This window comes from Fusarium coffeatum (genome assembly GCF_003316985.1).
Source record: "Fusarium coffeatum strain FIESC_28 chromosome Unknown BRIP53273_contig_273, whole genome shotgun sequence".
Taxonomy (NCBI): domain Eukaryota; kingdom Fungi; phylum Ascomycota; class Sordariomycetes; order Hypocreales; family Nectriaceae; genus Fusarium; species Fusarium coffeatum.
Window position 1 is genome coordinate 109,919 of NW_022158064.1, and position 16,837 is coordinate 126,755.

General features: G+C 49.6%; 7 protein-coding genes across 7 annotated transcripts; 5 read left to right on the plus strand and 2 right to left on the minus strand.

Annotated features, from left to right (window-relative positions):
* Window positions 1-945: 945 nt before the first annotated feature.
* On the plus strand, window positions 946-1,498 carry FIESC28_09893 (uncharacterized protein; the record flags this gene model as incomplete). The annotated part of the gene is made up of 2 exons (XM_031164028.1): window positions 946-1,030; window positions 1,086-1,498. 2 exons carry the CDS (start codon window positions 946-948, stop codon window positions 1,496-1,498), a joined length of 498 nt encoding a protein of 165 aa, XP_031011924.1.
* A 559-nt stretch (window positions 1,499-2,057) lies between these two features.
* Window positions 2,058-2,492, minus strand: FIESC28_09894 (uncharacterized protein; the record flags this gene model as incomplete). The annotated part of the gene is made up of 1 exon (XM_031164029.1): window positions 2,058-2,492. The coding sequence occupies one exon, from the start codon at window positions 2,490-2,492 to the stop codon at window positions 2,058-2,060; it is 435 nt and encodes a 144-aa protein (XP_031011925.1).
* Window positions 2,493-3,515: 1,023 nt separating this feature from the next.
* FIESC28_09895 (uncharacterized protein) lies at window positions 3,516-4,591 on the plus strand (the record flags this gene model as incomplete). Its single annotated transcript, XM_031164030.1, has 2 exons — window positions 3,516-3,905; window positions 3,956-4,591. The coding sequence occupies 2 exons, from the start codon at window positions 3,516-3,518 to the stop codon at window positions 4,589-4,591; spliced, it is 1,026 nt and encodes a 341-aa protein (XP_031011926.1).
* A 555-nt stretch (window positions 4,592-5,146) lies between these two features.
* On the minus strand, window positions 5,147-7,102 carry FIESC28_09896 (uncharacterized protein; the record flags this gene model as incomplete). Its single annotated transcript, XM_031164031.1, has 3 exons — window positions 5,147-6,539; window positions 6,592-6,880; window positions 6,931-7,102. 3 exons carry the CDS (start codon window positions 7,100-7,102, stop codon window positions 5,147-5,149), a joined length of 1,854 nt encoding a protein of 617 aa, XP_031011927.1.
* A 1,270-nt stretch (window positions 7,103-8,372) lies between these two features.
* Window positions 8,373-9,857, plus strand: FIESC28_09897 (uncharacterized protein; the record flags this gene model as incomplete). Its single annotated transcript, XM_031164032.1, has 2 exons — window positions 8,373-9,622; window positions 9,677-9,857. The coding sequence occupies 2 exons, from the start codon at window positions 8,373-8,375 to the stop codon at window positions 9,855-9,857; spliced, it is 1,431 nt and encodes a 476-aa protein (XP_031011928.1).
* A 755-nt stretch (window positions 9,858-10,612) lies between these two features.
* On the plus strand, window positions 10,613-11,344 carry FIESC28_09898 (uncharacterized protein; the record flags this gene model as incomplete). The annotated part of the gene is made up of 1 exon (XM_031164033.1): window positions 10,613-11,344. The coding sequence occupies one exon, from the start codon at window positions 10,613-10,615 to the stop codon at window positions 11,342-11,344; it is 732 nt and encodes a 243-aa protein (XP_031011929.1).
* Window positions 11,345-13,349: 2,005 nt separating this feature from the next.
* Window positions 13,350-15,846, plus strand: FIESC28_09899 (uncharacterized protein; the record flags this gene model as incomplete). Its single annotated transcript, XM_031164034.1, has 4 exons — window positions 13,350-13,478; window positions 13,530-13,593; window positions 13,771-15,640; window positions 15,693-15,846. 4 exons carry the CDS (start codon window positions 13,350-13,352, stop codon window positions 15,844-15,846), a joined length of 2,217 nt encoding a protein of 738 aa, XP_031011930.1.
* Window positions 15,847-16,837: the final 991 nt, after the last annotated feature.

A 16,837-nucleotide genomic window follows, 5' to 3' on the forward strand; every position in this document is an offset into this window, starting at 1 on the left:
ACGGTACATCTTGGGAAAGGATCAGTCGTGTCTTGTCTCTGTCTCCGTCTCTTGTCTCTGAATTGAACAAGAGACAAAGACTCACTGGTTATCGGAACCACTTTCACCGGACCCCCCCTTGTCAATTACGCACCTTTTCTTCTTTGGCCCTAGTGAACCCTTGTTCGGGCAGTTGTTCCCTTTTTCCGGGGCGCAGACAGGCCACTTTGCCATCTCCAGTGCAGTGCAGTGGTCTCTTGGGCGCTGTAGCTCTTGGCCAGGTGCCGAATAGCGAGAGCCAAGCCACAGACTTGGACTTGACATTGGAGGCGCCGAAGATCCGATCAAACAGACATACGGATAAGCCAAGCAGAGACCAAGAAAACAAAAAACCAAATCCAGTCCAATCGTACATGCATGTTGCTCATCATTCTACTGCTACAGCACTACTGCTTGTACCGAATATAACCCTGTCGAACCCCCTCTCATCGCTCATTCTCCCATCCTACCTACCTGACCTCCATATCTACCCCAGCAACTTCAGAGCATTGGTTTAATTTGACCACAAATCTTCCGGCTAGAGCTCTACTCACTGAAGCGAAAGTGGAATCTCCTTTTCTCTTCAACCGATAGTCTACTCGCTCACTCGACTTTTGATTTATACAAAAAGTCTCTTGCACTCTCTCGCATTCTCTTTCGCACCCTAGAGAGTGACAGATTGCGTGCAACCGCTGAGGCTTTGCTCTTGCGGGAGACGAAAACGGCATCGCGCTTACACGCTCACACTACCATTACCCCATTCGGCAATCAACCTTTTGAGCAAGAGTCGATGTAGTTCAAGACTCAGCAACGCCTCGAAACTTTGTTCATTTTATTAAATCCAACTACTGTCATCGAGTAAACACTCAACTCTCAACCAACTCTTCAATGACTTCGCACTCCAACCCTACTTATCACACCGACACAATGGCGAGCTCCATCACCACCACTGGCTCCGCCAAGACTCGAAGAGAACCCAGAGACACAGGGTTCCCTGAGCCTTTCAACAGTCGTCAGTGTTTCTTTCCTTGCCAACAATAAAGAATTTCCCGACTAACTCCTCTCAGTCCGTAACACAACTCTACCACATCCTGATGCGGATCTCTCACCAAACGCCTGTCTCAGCCAAGAGGACATTGACCCCGACCGGGCTCTTATGCGAACCCGTCGATCATTCCTGAGGAAGAAACGAAGGACTCTCAACCATGGCCGCATTACTCCCGCCTCGGAGGCACTCTACAGCGCATATTCTCTTGTTCAATCCGACGGAGGAGACCACGATAGTCTCAGAATCGCCACCAACCCATCTCTTGTCAGCGTTCGCCCAACTACGCCCAGCATTCGAATTTCCAGGGACGAAACCGATAGTCTCGCATCAAGGGCCACGAGGAGGGAAGACGAAGACACACCACCCACTTCGCCTGATGTCCCGTCCCACCGTTCTAAGAAAGGATTTCTGAGCAAATGGCGAAGAAACTAGGTGTGCTTTGACTAAAAGTCTGGCCTCATTGCGGTGTGCACAACCACCACCTGGCTTCGACACGACCATGACTGCTACAACGACGTATACGGCCGAATATTTATGACCTGCAACGACCGCATCTTCAAGATGCATTTCTTTTCAAAAACCACTCTTTTGTTTCTTTGTTTCTCTTTCCTTTTTCCATTTGTGTGTGGATAGCGTGGCGTTTATCTGGGATCACGGATCAGATTTCAGGACAGGGACGGAGTTTTGTCTGCAACACAGGCAAAAGCTTGGATATTATAGTTCCCTCTGGCAGGGCAGAGACAGCAATGTCACTCATATACAGTTGTCGGTTCACCGTGAAGTGACCGACACAGACACTCATTAAGAATTAATACTTTGGTAGCTTGGTCGCTATTCTTAAAATGCTCATCATTCTTCATGATGCTCCTATCTGTGAAACATCTTGTACCATCCTTCCCATCGCTCCGCTAATCGTATTGGTGTTCATATCGAGGTCCCGAGATACCACCTTGGCCTATTTCATCTCTATTGAAAAGTTGGTGCGGTCGATTTAGCTTCCACGGTAGCTGGTGTAGCTGTAGGGGCTCAGCAGTAGAGGAACATGGTACGTCTGCCTCTCCTCCATACGGAAGGTAACCGTCACTTCTGGGAAAAAGGTCTTGTCCTCGCCAAAGTAAGCCCCGGTGTCGAAGCGCAACGTCCAGCGAGATGAGCCCTTTCCCTTGCGATCCTCAAGGACTTCAACAAGAGTTTGGAGGGGAGGCTCTCCGGCAGAGTCCTCGGAGAGAAAGGGCAACCAGGAAGTAACGCGACCATCCTCGTCAGTGATGGACTCAAAGGTGTTGGCCCGAGGCTGAGCGGATGAGTGCGGGTTGGCATAAGCAGGAATGGGACCTTCAAGGCGGACGCGGATGCCGCGAGCGGGGCGACCAGCCTGAGTGTCAAGAACGTGACAAGTAATGGGGTCCTTTGTGTGTGAAGCCATCGTCAAAGTAGTATTTGGTGTACGATGTGGTTGACTGTGGTGTGGTGGTTGATATTCGGTGAGGTTGACGTCAAGGTGGGGGAGGCCTTCACTGTAAGCTGAAATGTGCCTGGTATGAGTGAGATCGGTTGATGAGACGCAGGCAAGATAGATTCAGAAGTACCCGAAATATCTTCAAGTGTTTGGTCTCAGGTCTTGTTTGATCACTGCCTGAGTAAATAAGAGAGGAGGAGAGAGTTGCCAGGAAGAGGGGTTCGGGCTGAAGTGAGGTGAGCTGAGGCAGTGAGAGACTGAGGCGCACAGCCTACCTTGCTTATAGCTTATAGCAGCAGATAATCAGTGAGTTTTTGGCCTAAGAATTGTTTCCGCTTCAGTAGCAACCAGTAAGCAAGCAAGACCCAGCTGTAACACAGTGTTCAGAAGCCGCTTCTATATAGATGAGCGGTGAAATTTACGTAGATAAAATGAAGAAATGATATTGAGATGAAACTGAGCTACTTGTATCTATCTACGCGCAGCTCCGGACGCTTAACGCCGTTCGCCGGTACTTGAGAGGTCCTATCTTTATGGTCGGCACCGGCCCGACAAAGACTGAAGGTCACTTAATGAGAAATAGCTGATATTGCGATAGGACTATTCAGCCCTACGATAATCTTACAGTCCTAGTCATTGACGACAAATACCCTGAAGTATTGAGTTATCGTTCTGTCCAAGATGTGAGTTGTCGCCCAAGTTGTGGCTAGTGGGCTGTGAGCATGTGGCGCACACTTGACAGAATAGCGCAGTCATGACTTACGGTATCATGCCCACTATCTGAAGAGGCTTTATGTCGCTCGATACCCCTCCAAATCCCCCAGTGTCGTCAACTCCACCATCCAAGAGCTTCTAGAAGTTACCCAAATCCTGATTCTACCCCGGACAAGCCTCCTGCCTCACAGTAAGTTGACACCTTCACGCCACTCCTCTTCTCTTTACCTAACTGGAACTACAGAAAACACCTACAGGCCAACTATCACCACCGAAATGTCCACCGCCCTCATCTCCGCCGAGGATGCTCTCGAGCCCTCTCTTCAGTCCCTCCTTGACCAGCGCAGCCTCCGCTGGATCTTTGTCGGTGGAAAGGGTGGTGTCGGAAAGACCACCACTTCTTGCTCCCTCGCCATTCAGCTCGCAAAGGTCCGCCGATCTGTACTTCTCATCTCAACCGATCCCGCCCACAACTTGTCAGATGCCTTCTCTCAGAAGTTCGGCAAGGAGGCCCGTCTCGTCAACGGATTCGACAACCTGAGTGCTATGGAGATCGACCCCAACGGCAGCATTCAGGATATGCTAGCTGGTCAGGGTGAAGCTGACGACGTTAACGCTGCTGCTGGTGGCCCTCTGGGAGGCATGATGCAGGACCTCGCTTTTGCCGTATGTCAATCCAACGCTTACATCACACCGCGCATACTAATAACAGCTAGATCCCTGGTATTGATGAGGCCATGTCATTTGCCGAGGTTCTCAAGCAAGTCAAGTCCCTCTCTTACGAGACCATTGTCTTCGACACAGCTCCTACAGGTCACACCCTGCGTTTCCTCCAGTTCCCCACCGTCCTCGAGAAGGCCCTCGCCAAGGTCTCTCAGCTTTCGACTCAATATGGTCCTCTTCTAAACGGTTTCCTTGGCTCCGGAGGCCAGCTCCCTAACGGCCAGAACCTCAACGACATGATCGCGAAACTTGAGTCTCTGCGCGAGACAATTGGCGAGGTCAACACCCAGTTCCAGGATGCCGAGCTCACTACCTTTGTTTGCGTCTGTATCGCAGAGTTCCTCAGTCTCTACGAGACTGAGCGTATGATCCAGGAGCTTGCTGGATATGGTATTGACACACACTCCATCGTTGTCAACCAGCTGCTTTTCCCCAAGAAGGCCAGCGACTGTGACCAGTGCAACGCTCGTCGCAAGATGCAGCGCAAGTACCTCGACCAATACGAGGAGCTTTATGCCGAGGACTTCAATGTCGTCAAGATGCCCCTTCTTGTCGAGGAGGTCCGGGGCAAGGAGAAGCTCGAGAAGTTCAGTGAAATGCTTGTCACTCCCTATGTTCCTCCTGAGTAAGCAGATACAACACAGACATATTATGAAATACGCGAAGTGCTGGGGATAGAAAGAAATTTGGAGCAGTGTTAAACAAAACAACAAAAGGTCACGTAGTGCATACAGGAGCCTGATGGCATAAAGGAGTTGCTAGGCTTGATCGATGATTTACGAGATCATGCGCTTTCAAGATGAATCGAGTCACAGAACAGAAATACCCAGTTATTGTCAAAAAGATTTTGATTATGCGTTGTTTGACTTTGACTATTTCAAAGTTTGTTGGAGCGGTGTAACGCATTGTCCCTTATTACCCAAGCAGACGTAGACATGAAACCCTCTCATAAAAATCGAAACCCTTGTTCTCCCCCAACGCCAGTCCGTCCGATCTGACGGTAAGCAATGCCGAATAAAAAGCAAACCGCGACCTGATCCTCAATCCAAGGTAAGCCAACCCCGGGGGTGACCTTCGGTTATGTATGCGTATAATGCAAGTTACCCATGTAAATATGATAGTGAAAATAGACAAAAGCAATCGCTAGCAAGGATGTAATCGGGTCCTGTATGTCGAGTCGTGGTTTAAAGCTCTCGGTAGTCGCTGGGTCGTACTCTTCGCTGCTTGTTCTGATGTCGATGAGGGTTGACCGGCTTGCGGAAGTAGGCATCTTCATCGGGACCAGCACCTTGTCCAAAGTTGCCGTTTTGGAAGCCATTCATGCCCCCGTTCATGTTGCCCATGTTGCCGTTTATACCATTCATTCCCATATCCCAGCCATTCATACCGCCGAATCCGCCATTCATGCCAGGGAATCCGGGCATACCCATCATCCCTGGCATTCCCATCATATTCATGTTAGGCATTCCCATGTTCATGTTTCCCATGTTGGGCATGCCCATCATATTAGGCATCATAGGCATTCCGTTGAACATCATGTTGTTCATGCCCATACCATTCATGCCCATACCGTTCATACCCATGCCGTTCATCATGTTCTGTTGATTTTGTTGATTCTGCATGGCCTTGGGGCCCTTGGGAATTCTAGGGTTGTCAAGAATATCGTCGGCAGGTCGCTTCCTGGAGTTGACATCTGTGGGTTTTGAACCATCTACTTGTTTGGACGCATCGTGTGAGGCAGATACAAGACTCTTAGGGCCTGTAGGGGGAGACTTGACTGTTGCTGGCTGTGACACGGGCGATTTTGAGGTCTCCTTGGCTAACGAATCCTCGGGCTTATCGTGAGATTCATTCTCAGTCTTCTGCTCCGTGGTGCTAGCAGTCTCATCCTGAGGTTTGTCTTGACTTTCACCATCTGTCTTGACATCTTCCAGAGCTTTGGGTGACTGGGGAGGGGGGCTTTTCGCTGTTTCTTTCTCCTTCAGGTACTCTTGAATCTTCTTCGAGGCCTCTTCATCTGGCTGAAGGTCATCAATCAATACACCTTCTGATTGACATGCGGGGCAAACGAAGTCGCTTTCGATGAGAGCATTGGTTATGCAATCATTGCAAAAGGTCTTCTGGCAGCAAGGAGTCTTCATTGGCTCTATGAACATCTTCTTGTCAATCGAACACTCCAAGCCCTGTTCCTGAATCTCCTTATCCTCGGCCAAAGGTGCATTCGTCGTGGCTGAAGACTTGGCCTTGGCCTGGAACTGTTCCCATGACGCCTTGTCAGGCTCAGCAATAACAAAATCTCCTTCAGCATTGACCATAATACCCGAAGGACGCTTGGACTCGTCCCCATCAGTTTGCGCAAGGACAACGGACTTGTCAACCTTTTGAAGGAACGAACGAGGAATACCCGTGGTTCGCTTGACTCGTGGACGATTATCAAACTCAGGGTCGTCGTTAGTCGGACATAACTGAATCCAATGACCCTTGTTACCACATCGGTAACAGATATAACCATTCGGGGGATCATGGTCAGGGACGTTTGCGGGTCTTTTAGCACCAGCTTTGAAGACTGGTGTTTGGCTGTTATGACGTTAGTTTTGAACGAGACACCTCAAGCATGATTACAACTTACTGGGACATTTCTTCCTGCTGAGCGGACCACTGCTCGGTTTGGGCAGCAAACATGGCCGCCATCTTCTCCTCTTCAGTCATGGCATTGTTCATCTGACTGATTGCATCAGAGCTTGGTTTGGAAACCGATGCCTTGGCCGCTTGCTCTTTGCGACCGGCATTCTTGGCTGTGACGGGCATCTTGCCAGATACATAACGAGCAGCACGTCCTGCGCCAGGCTTGAGTGCAGGCTGACGCCTGGCGATGACGGTCGTTGACCTGGGAATGATAGTCGTATCATCGTCGTATTCTAAGTGCTTGTTAGTAATCTTGGCTACATAAATAACTGTGCGAACTCACCTTCGCTATTATCATCGGTGTAGATATGGAGATCAAAGTCGGTACCGTCTCCGAGGCCACTCTTGGTAATAATCTCACGCTTCAGCTCGAAAACTGAGATTCCAGTACCATCAAACTCGACTCTAGTAGGTTCCTTTTGGGATTTGAATTTGAAATAGACGGAGGACGTCATTTTGGTTGAGATGTGCTAGATGTTTCCTACAGGAACAAAAAAACGCACAACACGGTAGGGAACAGAAGTTTGTTGAGATTCAAATACCGTAAGTCGGCAAAAGTCCAAAGGTCAGGTCGGGCGGGTCGCACAAAGCACTATGTAAGTATTGATTGATTGTTTGCGTTTGCAAAACAAGGCAGCTTGTTCTGTTTGTTCGTCTTCTTTCTTGCACTGCCGTGCCTCTTTCAACTCTCAAGGTGAATGGAAATAATCAATTTTGATTGTACTTTGAGGGAACAATAGTGGCAATAGGGTTAAAAAAAAAAGAAATGGGTGCAATGAATAAGGAGTACAGCTGGCAAAATAAGCCAGAAGAGAAACAGCCCTCAAACTCCACCTCACTTTCCAGATCACCAACGCTCGTTAAACCACTCAACCAGCAACCTTTTATGTTAGCCAAACGTCCTAGCGCTTACGCCCTAGCAGGAGCAGACCAGCGAAACGTTATACGAGGGAATCTCGAGCGACGGATAAATGACGATTCGTCGAGGATCGCGTGAAAGTGATGGGATCGTGTCAATAAGCCGGAAGATCGTTGGTCACGCGAGATACGGACTTCAAGGCGTCGAGCGGAGACAAAAAAAAAATGGCAAGAGAACAAGAAGAGCGCGGTCTGGCGACTGCGTTAATTCCGTACGTCGAGTTATCGATGGCGAAAGAGGACGTCGACGATGGAGGAATGGGTGAGCGATGGAGAGAGTGTGGGGAGAGAAAGAGTCTTCTAACAACAGGGCAGCGGGAAGAGAGGAGAGGCGATCCGCCCCTTGAGGGTGACTAATCGAGCAGGAGGTGGATGCGCGCATATAAGTTATTCCGGATGACTCAGCACCCCGCTCACATGGAAAAGTGTAGTGACAGTGAGAGCTCGAACCAAAGTCTCTTTATTCCAAGTGACTAATCATTGCTCCGGGATTGCAGTGGTTTGCCATTGGTTGCCGTAAGTAACCGGACCATCTGCGAACTGTCAATTGCCCCGCCATAAGGTGAGAACGGAGCTGTTATATCGCTGCCCGCCCGATAGAGCAGGTCCGAGATCAAGTCTGGTGTAATGCCCCGCACCTTCCGCCTCAATAGGGCAGCTGTGTGTTGCGCTCAAGTGGTAACTGCGCTCCCCAAAAGGCCCTTTTTATCATTACGAGTACCCATCTCGCAAAGTTTTTCTCAAAAACACAACCTCACTTCTCGTACCTATCTCACAGACTCTATTCGTGCTCACCAAGCAAAGAAAATGGCTCCTCAGCTCGACGGTTTCTTCAAGCAGGTTGACAGCTCCGCCGACCACTTCATTGAGCGGCTACGCAAGGCTGTTGCCATTCCTTCCATTTCTGCCGAGGATGCGCGCCGACCTGATGTTGTTCGCATGGGAGAGTGGCTCGGCGACGAGCTCAAGGCTCTCGGAGCTTCTGTAGAGCTTCGACCTCTTGGAAAGCAGCCTCACAAGGAGTATCTCGACCTTCCCCCTGTCGTCCTTGCACGATATGGAAGCGACAAGAACAAGCGTACCATCCTAGTGTATGGCCATTACGATGTTCAACCTGCTGAGAAGAGCGACGGCTGGGCTACTGAGCCCTTTGACCTCACCGTCGACGACAAGGGCCGTATGTTTGGACGTGGATCTACAGATGACAAGGGCCCCGTCTTGGGCTGGTTGAATGCAATTGAGGCCCACCAGAAGGCGGGCGTCGATTTCCCTGTCAACTTGCTCATGTGTTTCGAGGGAATGGAGGAGTACGGCTCCGAAGGCCTCGACGACCTCATCAAGGAGGAGGCCAAGAAATACTTTGCCGATGCTGAGGCCGTTTGTATCTCGGATAACTACTGGCTCGGTACCGAGAAGCCCTGCTTGACCTACGGTCTTCGCGGTTGCAACTACTATTCAGTCGAGATTTCTGGCCCCGGTGCTGATCTTCACAGTGGTGTCTTCGGTGGCACCGCCCAGGAGCCCATGACCGATCTCGTTAGAGTACTTGGATCGCTTGTCAACACTGGTGGCGAGATTCAGATTCCAGGTATCAAGGAGCAGGTTGCTCCCATCACCGCTGACGAGGAGGGTCTATACGATGGTATTTCTTTCACCATGGACAACATCCATGAATCTTTGGGCAGCAAGACAACCATCTTTGATGACAAGAAGCGTACACTTATGGGCCGTTGGCGATACCCGTCACTGTCCATCCACGGTGTGGAGGGTGCTTTCTCTGCTCCAGGAGCCAAGACTGTCATTCCTGCCAAGGTCATTGGAAAGTTCTCCATTCGAACTGTTCCCGATATGGATATTGATAAGACAAACGAAGCTGTATACAAGTATGTTGAAGACCAGTTTGCCAAGCTTGGCAGCAAGAACACCATGAAGGTGTATGCTCAGCACACCGGTAAGTGGTGGGTTGCCTCGCCAAAGCACTGGAACTTCTCGGCCGCCGCCAAGGCTGTTGAGCGTGTATGGGGCGTCGAGCCTGATTACACTCGCGAGGGTGGAAGGTAAGTCAATCATTGAGTTTGAACTTGGTGTGTCACCACTAATACAATTACCAGCATCCCTGTCACCCTTACTTTCGAGGAGGCTACAGGCAAGAATGTGCTCCTACTGCCCATGGGTAGCTCTACGGATGGTGCTCACTCTATTAACGAGAAGCTTGATAAGCGCAACTACATTGAGGGTATTAAGCTGCTGGGAGCTTACCTCCACTACGTTGCCGAGGAGCCTCAGTCTTAGGGAAATAAAATTAGTTTAATGTACCATATGAAGAAAGAATCGGGACAAAATACCCCTTGGAACAAAGAACAATATGAACATTGCTATTTACGGACTGCTTCACATTATGAATATTTGGATTAGCCCAGTTCATGATAATCAATCTACCAACTTCAGCAGACCTTAATTGCTGAACCCTGCATAAGGTACCTGATACGGTAGGTACGTACCATCTGATCGTTGTCCGTGGCTGGACCCCTCTTTTTCGCCCTCCTGCGTTGGTCTTCCCCACGTCAGTCGCTATTGATAGGAGGAAGACCTGGAGCTGTTTTCGCCCCTTTCAGACTTAGTGGAGGTTCCTCGTCCATCACTGGTTGTGAGTCTGGTGATCGCTGCTCGGCTGAGTCGGGCAGAATGACCAACTGATCAGATTATTGGTATTAATTTTCTCCATACCCCAGATGATGCATGAAACTGCCAGATCACTTTTGTTCACCGACTACAGCTGTCTGCGAATTGTACTCCTAGGCACTGCATTCGCCATAAAACAAACTTGCAACAGCACCAGCTTCCGTCTGCAACGACTTTGTTGTACGCCACTTGTGGAGCTTTGGCGCTTTCAGTGGAACGTTTCCCCCACACCTTATCAGACCCCTAACCCTTCCATAGAAAGTTCCAAAAAGTCCCCGTCGGAAGAGCGAGCCTGCCTACATACTTCTTCCAAAAGACAACAACCTGAAGAGTTTCCGGGATTTGTTAACATCACAACCGCCGAGATGGTTCGCGAGAGTGGCATCTCGGCTACAAAGCCTGTCTTTCCTAATTTCCTGCTGCCTAGCATCAAGCTTCCTTTCTCCCGTCGCCACTCAACCTCTTCGAGCTCTGCAGAATCTGCCGCATCGTCAGCGGTGACAACTCCAGCAAGCTCACCTCCGAACGATGGTCTCTTGTCCAAGTCTGGACGAGGCCGGTTGTCCCGTACCTCGCCAAATACGTTGCGCTGCTCGACATGCTCCGCAGATATCGCCTTTGCCTCCCAGGTCATCTCGAAGGGCTTCACCGGCCGGTACGGACGGGCGTTTCTTGTCGCACCGCCTGCTCTCCCTGCTTCTCAGACCCTGAGCAACATACGGGTGGGAAAAAGTGAGAATCGGCAACTCGTAACAGGGTGGCATGTCGTTGCTGATATCAACTGTGGGGCGTGCTCGAGCAAACTTGGTTGGAAATACGTGGATGCCAAGGAGCAGAGCCAAAAGTACAAAGTCGGCAAGTTCATTCTAGAAATGGAACGAGTCGTTACATATCGGAGTTGGGAAGACGCCATTGATGAGCACGATGAGGAGGCTACCATGGCACCTAAGAAAGGTGAGGAAGAGGAAGTCGAGTTCGATTCTGACGACGACGATGAGTGTGAGGATATCTTTGCAGGGACCTGGGACCCCGAGGTCGTAGAAGAAAGGCGAAGGAGGATGATGGCACGTCGAAGTCAAGCTGAGAGTGACGAGTAGTCATCATTGCTGCAGCCTTGTCTCGGAGTAACGGATTGGACATGAGTTATGCATTTGGAAGGCGTCAAGGGACGGATACTGAATATGGTGATGGATACGACAAATACCCAAGTGAAAGTCGGGTGCAAGAGCATTATGCGCCACTACATCGATAGATTGATTTAACCTTTCATCTTATTTTTCTCCCAATAGAAGCTGTTATGAACTAGAGCTACGTTACTTGGTATGTGAATAATAAAACCGTTGTCGTGGTGGCGTACGTGGCTATATATTCTAGACCTGTCGTCTAATTCATGTGCCTCGGTGCAACGTTATGGGATGCTGTGGTAACCAGCACGCATTACTGATAAGTGACGTGTGTTTGTTGCTGAGATAGCATCACTTGAGCATAACTCCTGATGCCTTTCTCGGGCAGATCATGACAAGAAGTCGTTTTTGAATTTACGGACGATCACGAGATCGATATATGCGCAGGAGGAAGGTCATCTGATAGTATGGGATCAAGATGATTAGATAAACATAAAGTTAGGGTTGCAGCCATGCCAAAAAAAAAACCGTGTTCTTAGATTGAATAAAGCCATGCAAACCAAATCTCCATGTCTCAGTCTCTTCGGACCATATTAGGTAGACACACATCATAACAATCCCCGGATTCACCTCGCATATGTCCCATAATAAATCAGCTTGATAAACCCACGCCGAGATCATAACGGCGCTCAAACTAAGATTTCGGCAATCGAGTGACCAAGAAGAATGTGTGATAGTATCGGCCGAAAGTGAGCCCTTGTAGACTGAGAGGAAGGTTTAAAGAGGTGGGATGGCCAGAGTGGGGTTGGTAGTTGGGGATGAAGTAAATTAGGAATTGAAGGGTATTTGATCCAAGTAGATGATATTCCGTACCTACTAGATATACAAGAATGGACTCAGATAAAGGCGGGACGGAATCTATCACTCAGAACGCAAGGTATGGGTATTGAAACCAGATCTGAAGCCTCCCTTGAGGTTGCACAGCATCAGGTTAGAGGAGCGTTCAGTGAGGTTAGTGGTGTAAGTCAACGGCAACGCGTGGGGCAGATCCCCCTGATAGTGGAGTACCCCTACGGCGCAATATCGTCACAGCCTGTGGACAACTACTGAAGCTTTACGGAGGGGTGATGAGGGGCAGCCATAGGTCCATCCCGTCCATGAATTTCCAAACCTCCATACTACCTAAGGTACTTCCCTCCAGGGCTACGTTGCCTGGGCTGCAGCTCACCTAAAGCCGGGCTCTGAGGTAACCTTAGGTCAGGTACAGCAATTGATATTATTGTCTGATGCTTCCCTCACCGAATAACCCTGCATTGATCTCGCATTTCAATCGTCTGAGGTGTGACAACCCCCCACGCTCCCCTCACCGCTCTATTTGTTCAAATTTTTGTACTGTATACTCCTATAGCTTTACCTCGATAAGTGAGCGAGACCGGAGTGAATCTCTTGTTTTCCTTTGTTAAGGAAAGAAACCACCAAAACGTGCGGGAAGTTACTATAATCAGGTAAGAGAGGGGGGGACCACTTCTTCAGTTGTCACTGTCGTCACCCCAGGACTACGGGGCCATTCCTCCACCCAAGCTTTCTATCCGCCACTTTTTATCTTTCCTCTCCACTTCTACCTTGTTCTTGTCTCCTCTCTCTCGCTCTTACAACGGGCCCCCATAATATTCTGCCGTCATACCTACTCTACCTACTCAACTTGGTACCTACTTACTCGCCCTCATCCTCACAAACTTTTACTCCTTCTACCTATTGACATTACTGTATTCCTACGCTAGAGAGATTCAATTCCGTGTTCTTACCCTCTTCCTGTTTCTGTTTTCATCCAGTCTTGTCTTGCGATCTTCGTACTATCACTAGTCGACGTAGCTGGACAGTGTCACAATCCCAACGAGCTTTCTCTCCGAGTCTGGCTTCATCCTTCTAACCCCGCTTCGTCTCCTGACAACAGGCCTGGTAAACCAATTCAACCATTATGGCCGCGCCTTCTGGTCACCGCACTCGCGGTTCTGATGATCTCGGTGTCTACGACGACGCCAAAAGCTACTATACGGAAGAGCGTCACCAAAACCGTGCCGGTCCCCGCACCCGAACTTATTCCCAGGTTGGTGCTACTGATCCTGTTATATTGTGGCTCTAATTGACACGGAGATAGAACAGTTTGATGTCCCGTTTCGAGCGTGTTAACCTTCGGGAACCCTTTCGACGTGGCAGCCATGGTGAGTAATCTGATAGGGTGTCAAAAGAATTGGCCGCCGAAAGCATAAGAGATGAAACAACCAAGTCATCTTATGCGAGCTTAGATTGGCCTTTAGGCTACTTTGCTTTGGCAGCCTAGGTCTTAGAGGAGGATCATGAAAGGATTTGCCCACTGTGCTAACACTTTTCCTTACCAGATGAGGTCTCTCAACAGAACCGACGCTTTCTAATTCAAGTCGATTCAACATTGGAAAGTCTGTCACTCCAAGAAGACCCCAATGGAAACATGCAAATCACGATCGAGGACAATGGACCCAAAGTCATTTCTCTGCGTACCGCTGCTTCAGCTGGTCACAACCGTTTCGACGTGCGAGGAACTTATATGCTGTCCAACCTACTGCAGGAGTTGACCCTGGCCAAAGAGTACGGACGAAAGCAGATTGTTCTGGACGAAGGTCGTCTCAATGAAAACCCAGTCGACCGTTTGTCTCGTATGATTCGTGACCATTTCTGGGACAACTTGACGAGACGCATTGATGCTTCAACTGTCGATATTGCGGCTAGAGATCCCAAAGACTGGACAGCCGACCCACGCCCACGCATCTACATTCCGTATCGATGCCCTAAACAATACGAGTTCTACAAGAGAGTTGCCGAAGAGAGACCTGAGATGCGCCTGGATGTTCAGATGTTGCCTGAGAAGATCACCCCAGACCACGTCCGTGACATGAACGATGCACCTGGTCTCCTGGCCGTCGACGCGCAAGAAGTGCCGGAGCCGGAGCACCCTTCAGGATGGACTCTCAAGGGTATGCCCTTTGTGGTTCCTGGTGGTCGATTCAACGAGCTTTATGGTTGGGATAGCTACATGGCTTCCTTGGGTCTTCTTGTCAATGACCGGGTCGATCTGGCCAAGTCAATGGTCATCAACTTTTGCTTCTGTATCGAACACTACGGCAAGATCCTAAATGCAACTCGTTCTTACTATCTCTGTCGATCACAGCCTCCGTTCTTGACCGACATGGCGCTTCGTGTCTATGAAAAGATCAAGCACGAACCCGATGCCAAGGAGTTCCTTCGACGATCCATCCTGGCTGCCATCAAGGAGTATCACAGCGTTTGGGTCTCGGAGCCCCGATTAGACCCCACCACAGGACTGTCGAGATACCGCCCAGAAGGTCGTGGAGTACCTCCTGAGACTGAGGCTACTCACTTCGTGCACATCCTTGATCCTTATATCAAGAAGCACAACACGAACTTTGAAGACTTTGTGCGAAAGTACAATCACGGCGACATTGTGGAGCCCGAACTCGACGAATACTTCATGCACGACCGTGCTGTACGCGAGTCGGGTCACGATACTTCATACCGTCTCGAGGGCGTGTGTGCCGACCTGGCCACGATCGACCTCAACAGTCTTCTGTTCAAATACGAGACCGACATCGCCCGAACTATCCGCAGTGTCTTCAATGATAAGCTGACCATGCCCGAGGAATTTTGCGCCGGCACACCTTATGAGCCTGGCGAGGTCCTCTCGTCGGCGGCCTGGGATCGCCGAGCCAAGCGCCGTAAGCTTACTGTAGACAAGCTGATGTGGGATGAGAAGGAGGGCATGTTCTTCGATTATGACACCGCGAAGCGCCAACGATGCACATATGAGAGTTGCACAACCTTCTGGGCTCTCTGGGCTGGCATTGCCACGCCGAAGCAGGCGGCTGAGATGGTCCGCAAGGCTCTCCCCAAGTTCGAGGCATACGGCGGTCTAGTTTCAGGAACGGAAGAATCGCGTGGAGCCGTCGGCCTTGATCGACCTAACAGACAGTGGGATTACCCATATGGCTGGCCTCCACAGCAAATGCTGGCGTGGACCGGTTTGATTCGCTACAGCTTCACTGAAGAGGCAGAGCGAATTGCCTACAAGTGGCTTTTCATGGTCACAAAGGCCTTTGTTGATTTCCACGGCGTTGTCGTTGAGAAGTACGACGTGACACGACCAGCCGACCCCCATCGCGTAGATGCAGAGTACGGCAACCAAGGTCTTGGTTTCAGAGGTGTCAACAAGGAAGGGTATGTTGAAGCTTGATTACACTCACCAGAACGATAACTGACATCGACATAGATTTGCATGGGTCAACGCCAGCTATATCTATGGCTTGCAAATCATCAATGCTCACATGCGCAGAGCACTGGGGGCCCTGACACCTTATGATACACTGATGAAAGCTATCGAACAGAACGAAGAGAAAACGCTCGCTGGCCTGCTCAGTTCATAGGGTAATGTTATTGCAGACTTAGAAGCGCTTAGCAAAAGGAAAATGTTATTGTAGCTATCGATATCAGTAGGATAAGAATGTTACTATACCTCCTCGCTGTGCCTCTGATCCAGTCCTTGCTGTTGGTTTATCTTCGAATAGCTGTAGCCATCCGAGTATCACAGGCATTTCTGGAACAACTGAATGGCTTGCCTCATATTTGGAAGGGCAATTTGCTTGTATAAGCTCAAGGGCAAGATGATTGCAATTTGCAGGAAGCATAAAACGGCCCACTGACTCGGGAAGTAGCGATAATGATTAAAGCCAATCGAATTATAGGACACGTGAGGAGGTGAAGAATTGTGACGAGCTGAGGATCATGAGGGATCTCGGTAAAGAGGCGGCCGAGGTAAAAAATAATGATTCTAAGCTTTAAGGTGTCGGGTCCGAGGTGGGATGAAAACAATCGTTGGAGATTGAAATCCATCCATAATAAACTACCTACAGTACGCAAGGACAATGAATGCCGAGCCAATGTGTAGGCCTGTTACAAGAGTGAGGTCAGAACTGTCAAATCGGTACTGAGATCGCTTCTTGGGGGCGCGGCTTCACATGCCAGAAACCTCCGCTGCCCCGGAGCTGGAAGGAGACCCATATTTCGGCCAAGTTCCGTCGTTCCGGGGCAGGTGGGTCCGGTAGACGGAGGAAGGCCGAGATGTATATGTAGTAGATATTACTGCAGGCTTGTAAGAGAGATGGCTCATGATAGTAGGCGTTTTGCTTTGTATTATTGTTTTCTAGGTATCTGGTCTTTGATGAAAGGGCCATTTCTTCTAGATTGTTCAAAAGAAGAGATGATCTCAATCTTGCCGGTTAGGTAATGAATCAACGACTATGGTTTTAAGGTGCGTACGGATACAGATAACACTTTCCCCAGGTTTTGAATCGGGGATACGTCCTGTTTCAATTATGATAGTAGTGGAACAGTACCGCATTATCTTGGTATCTAAGC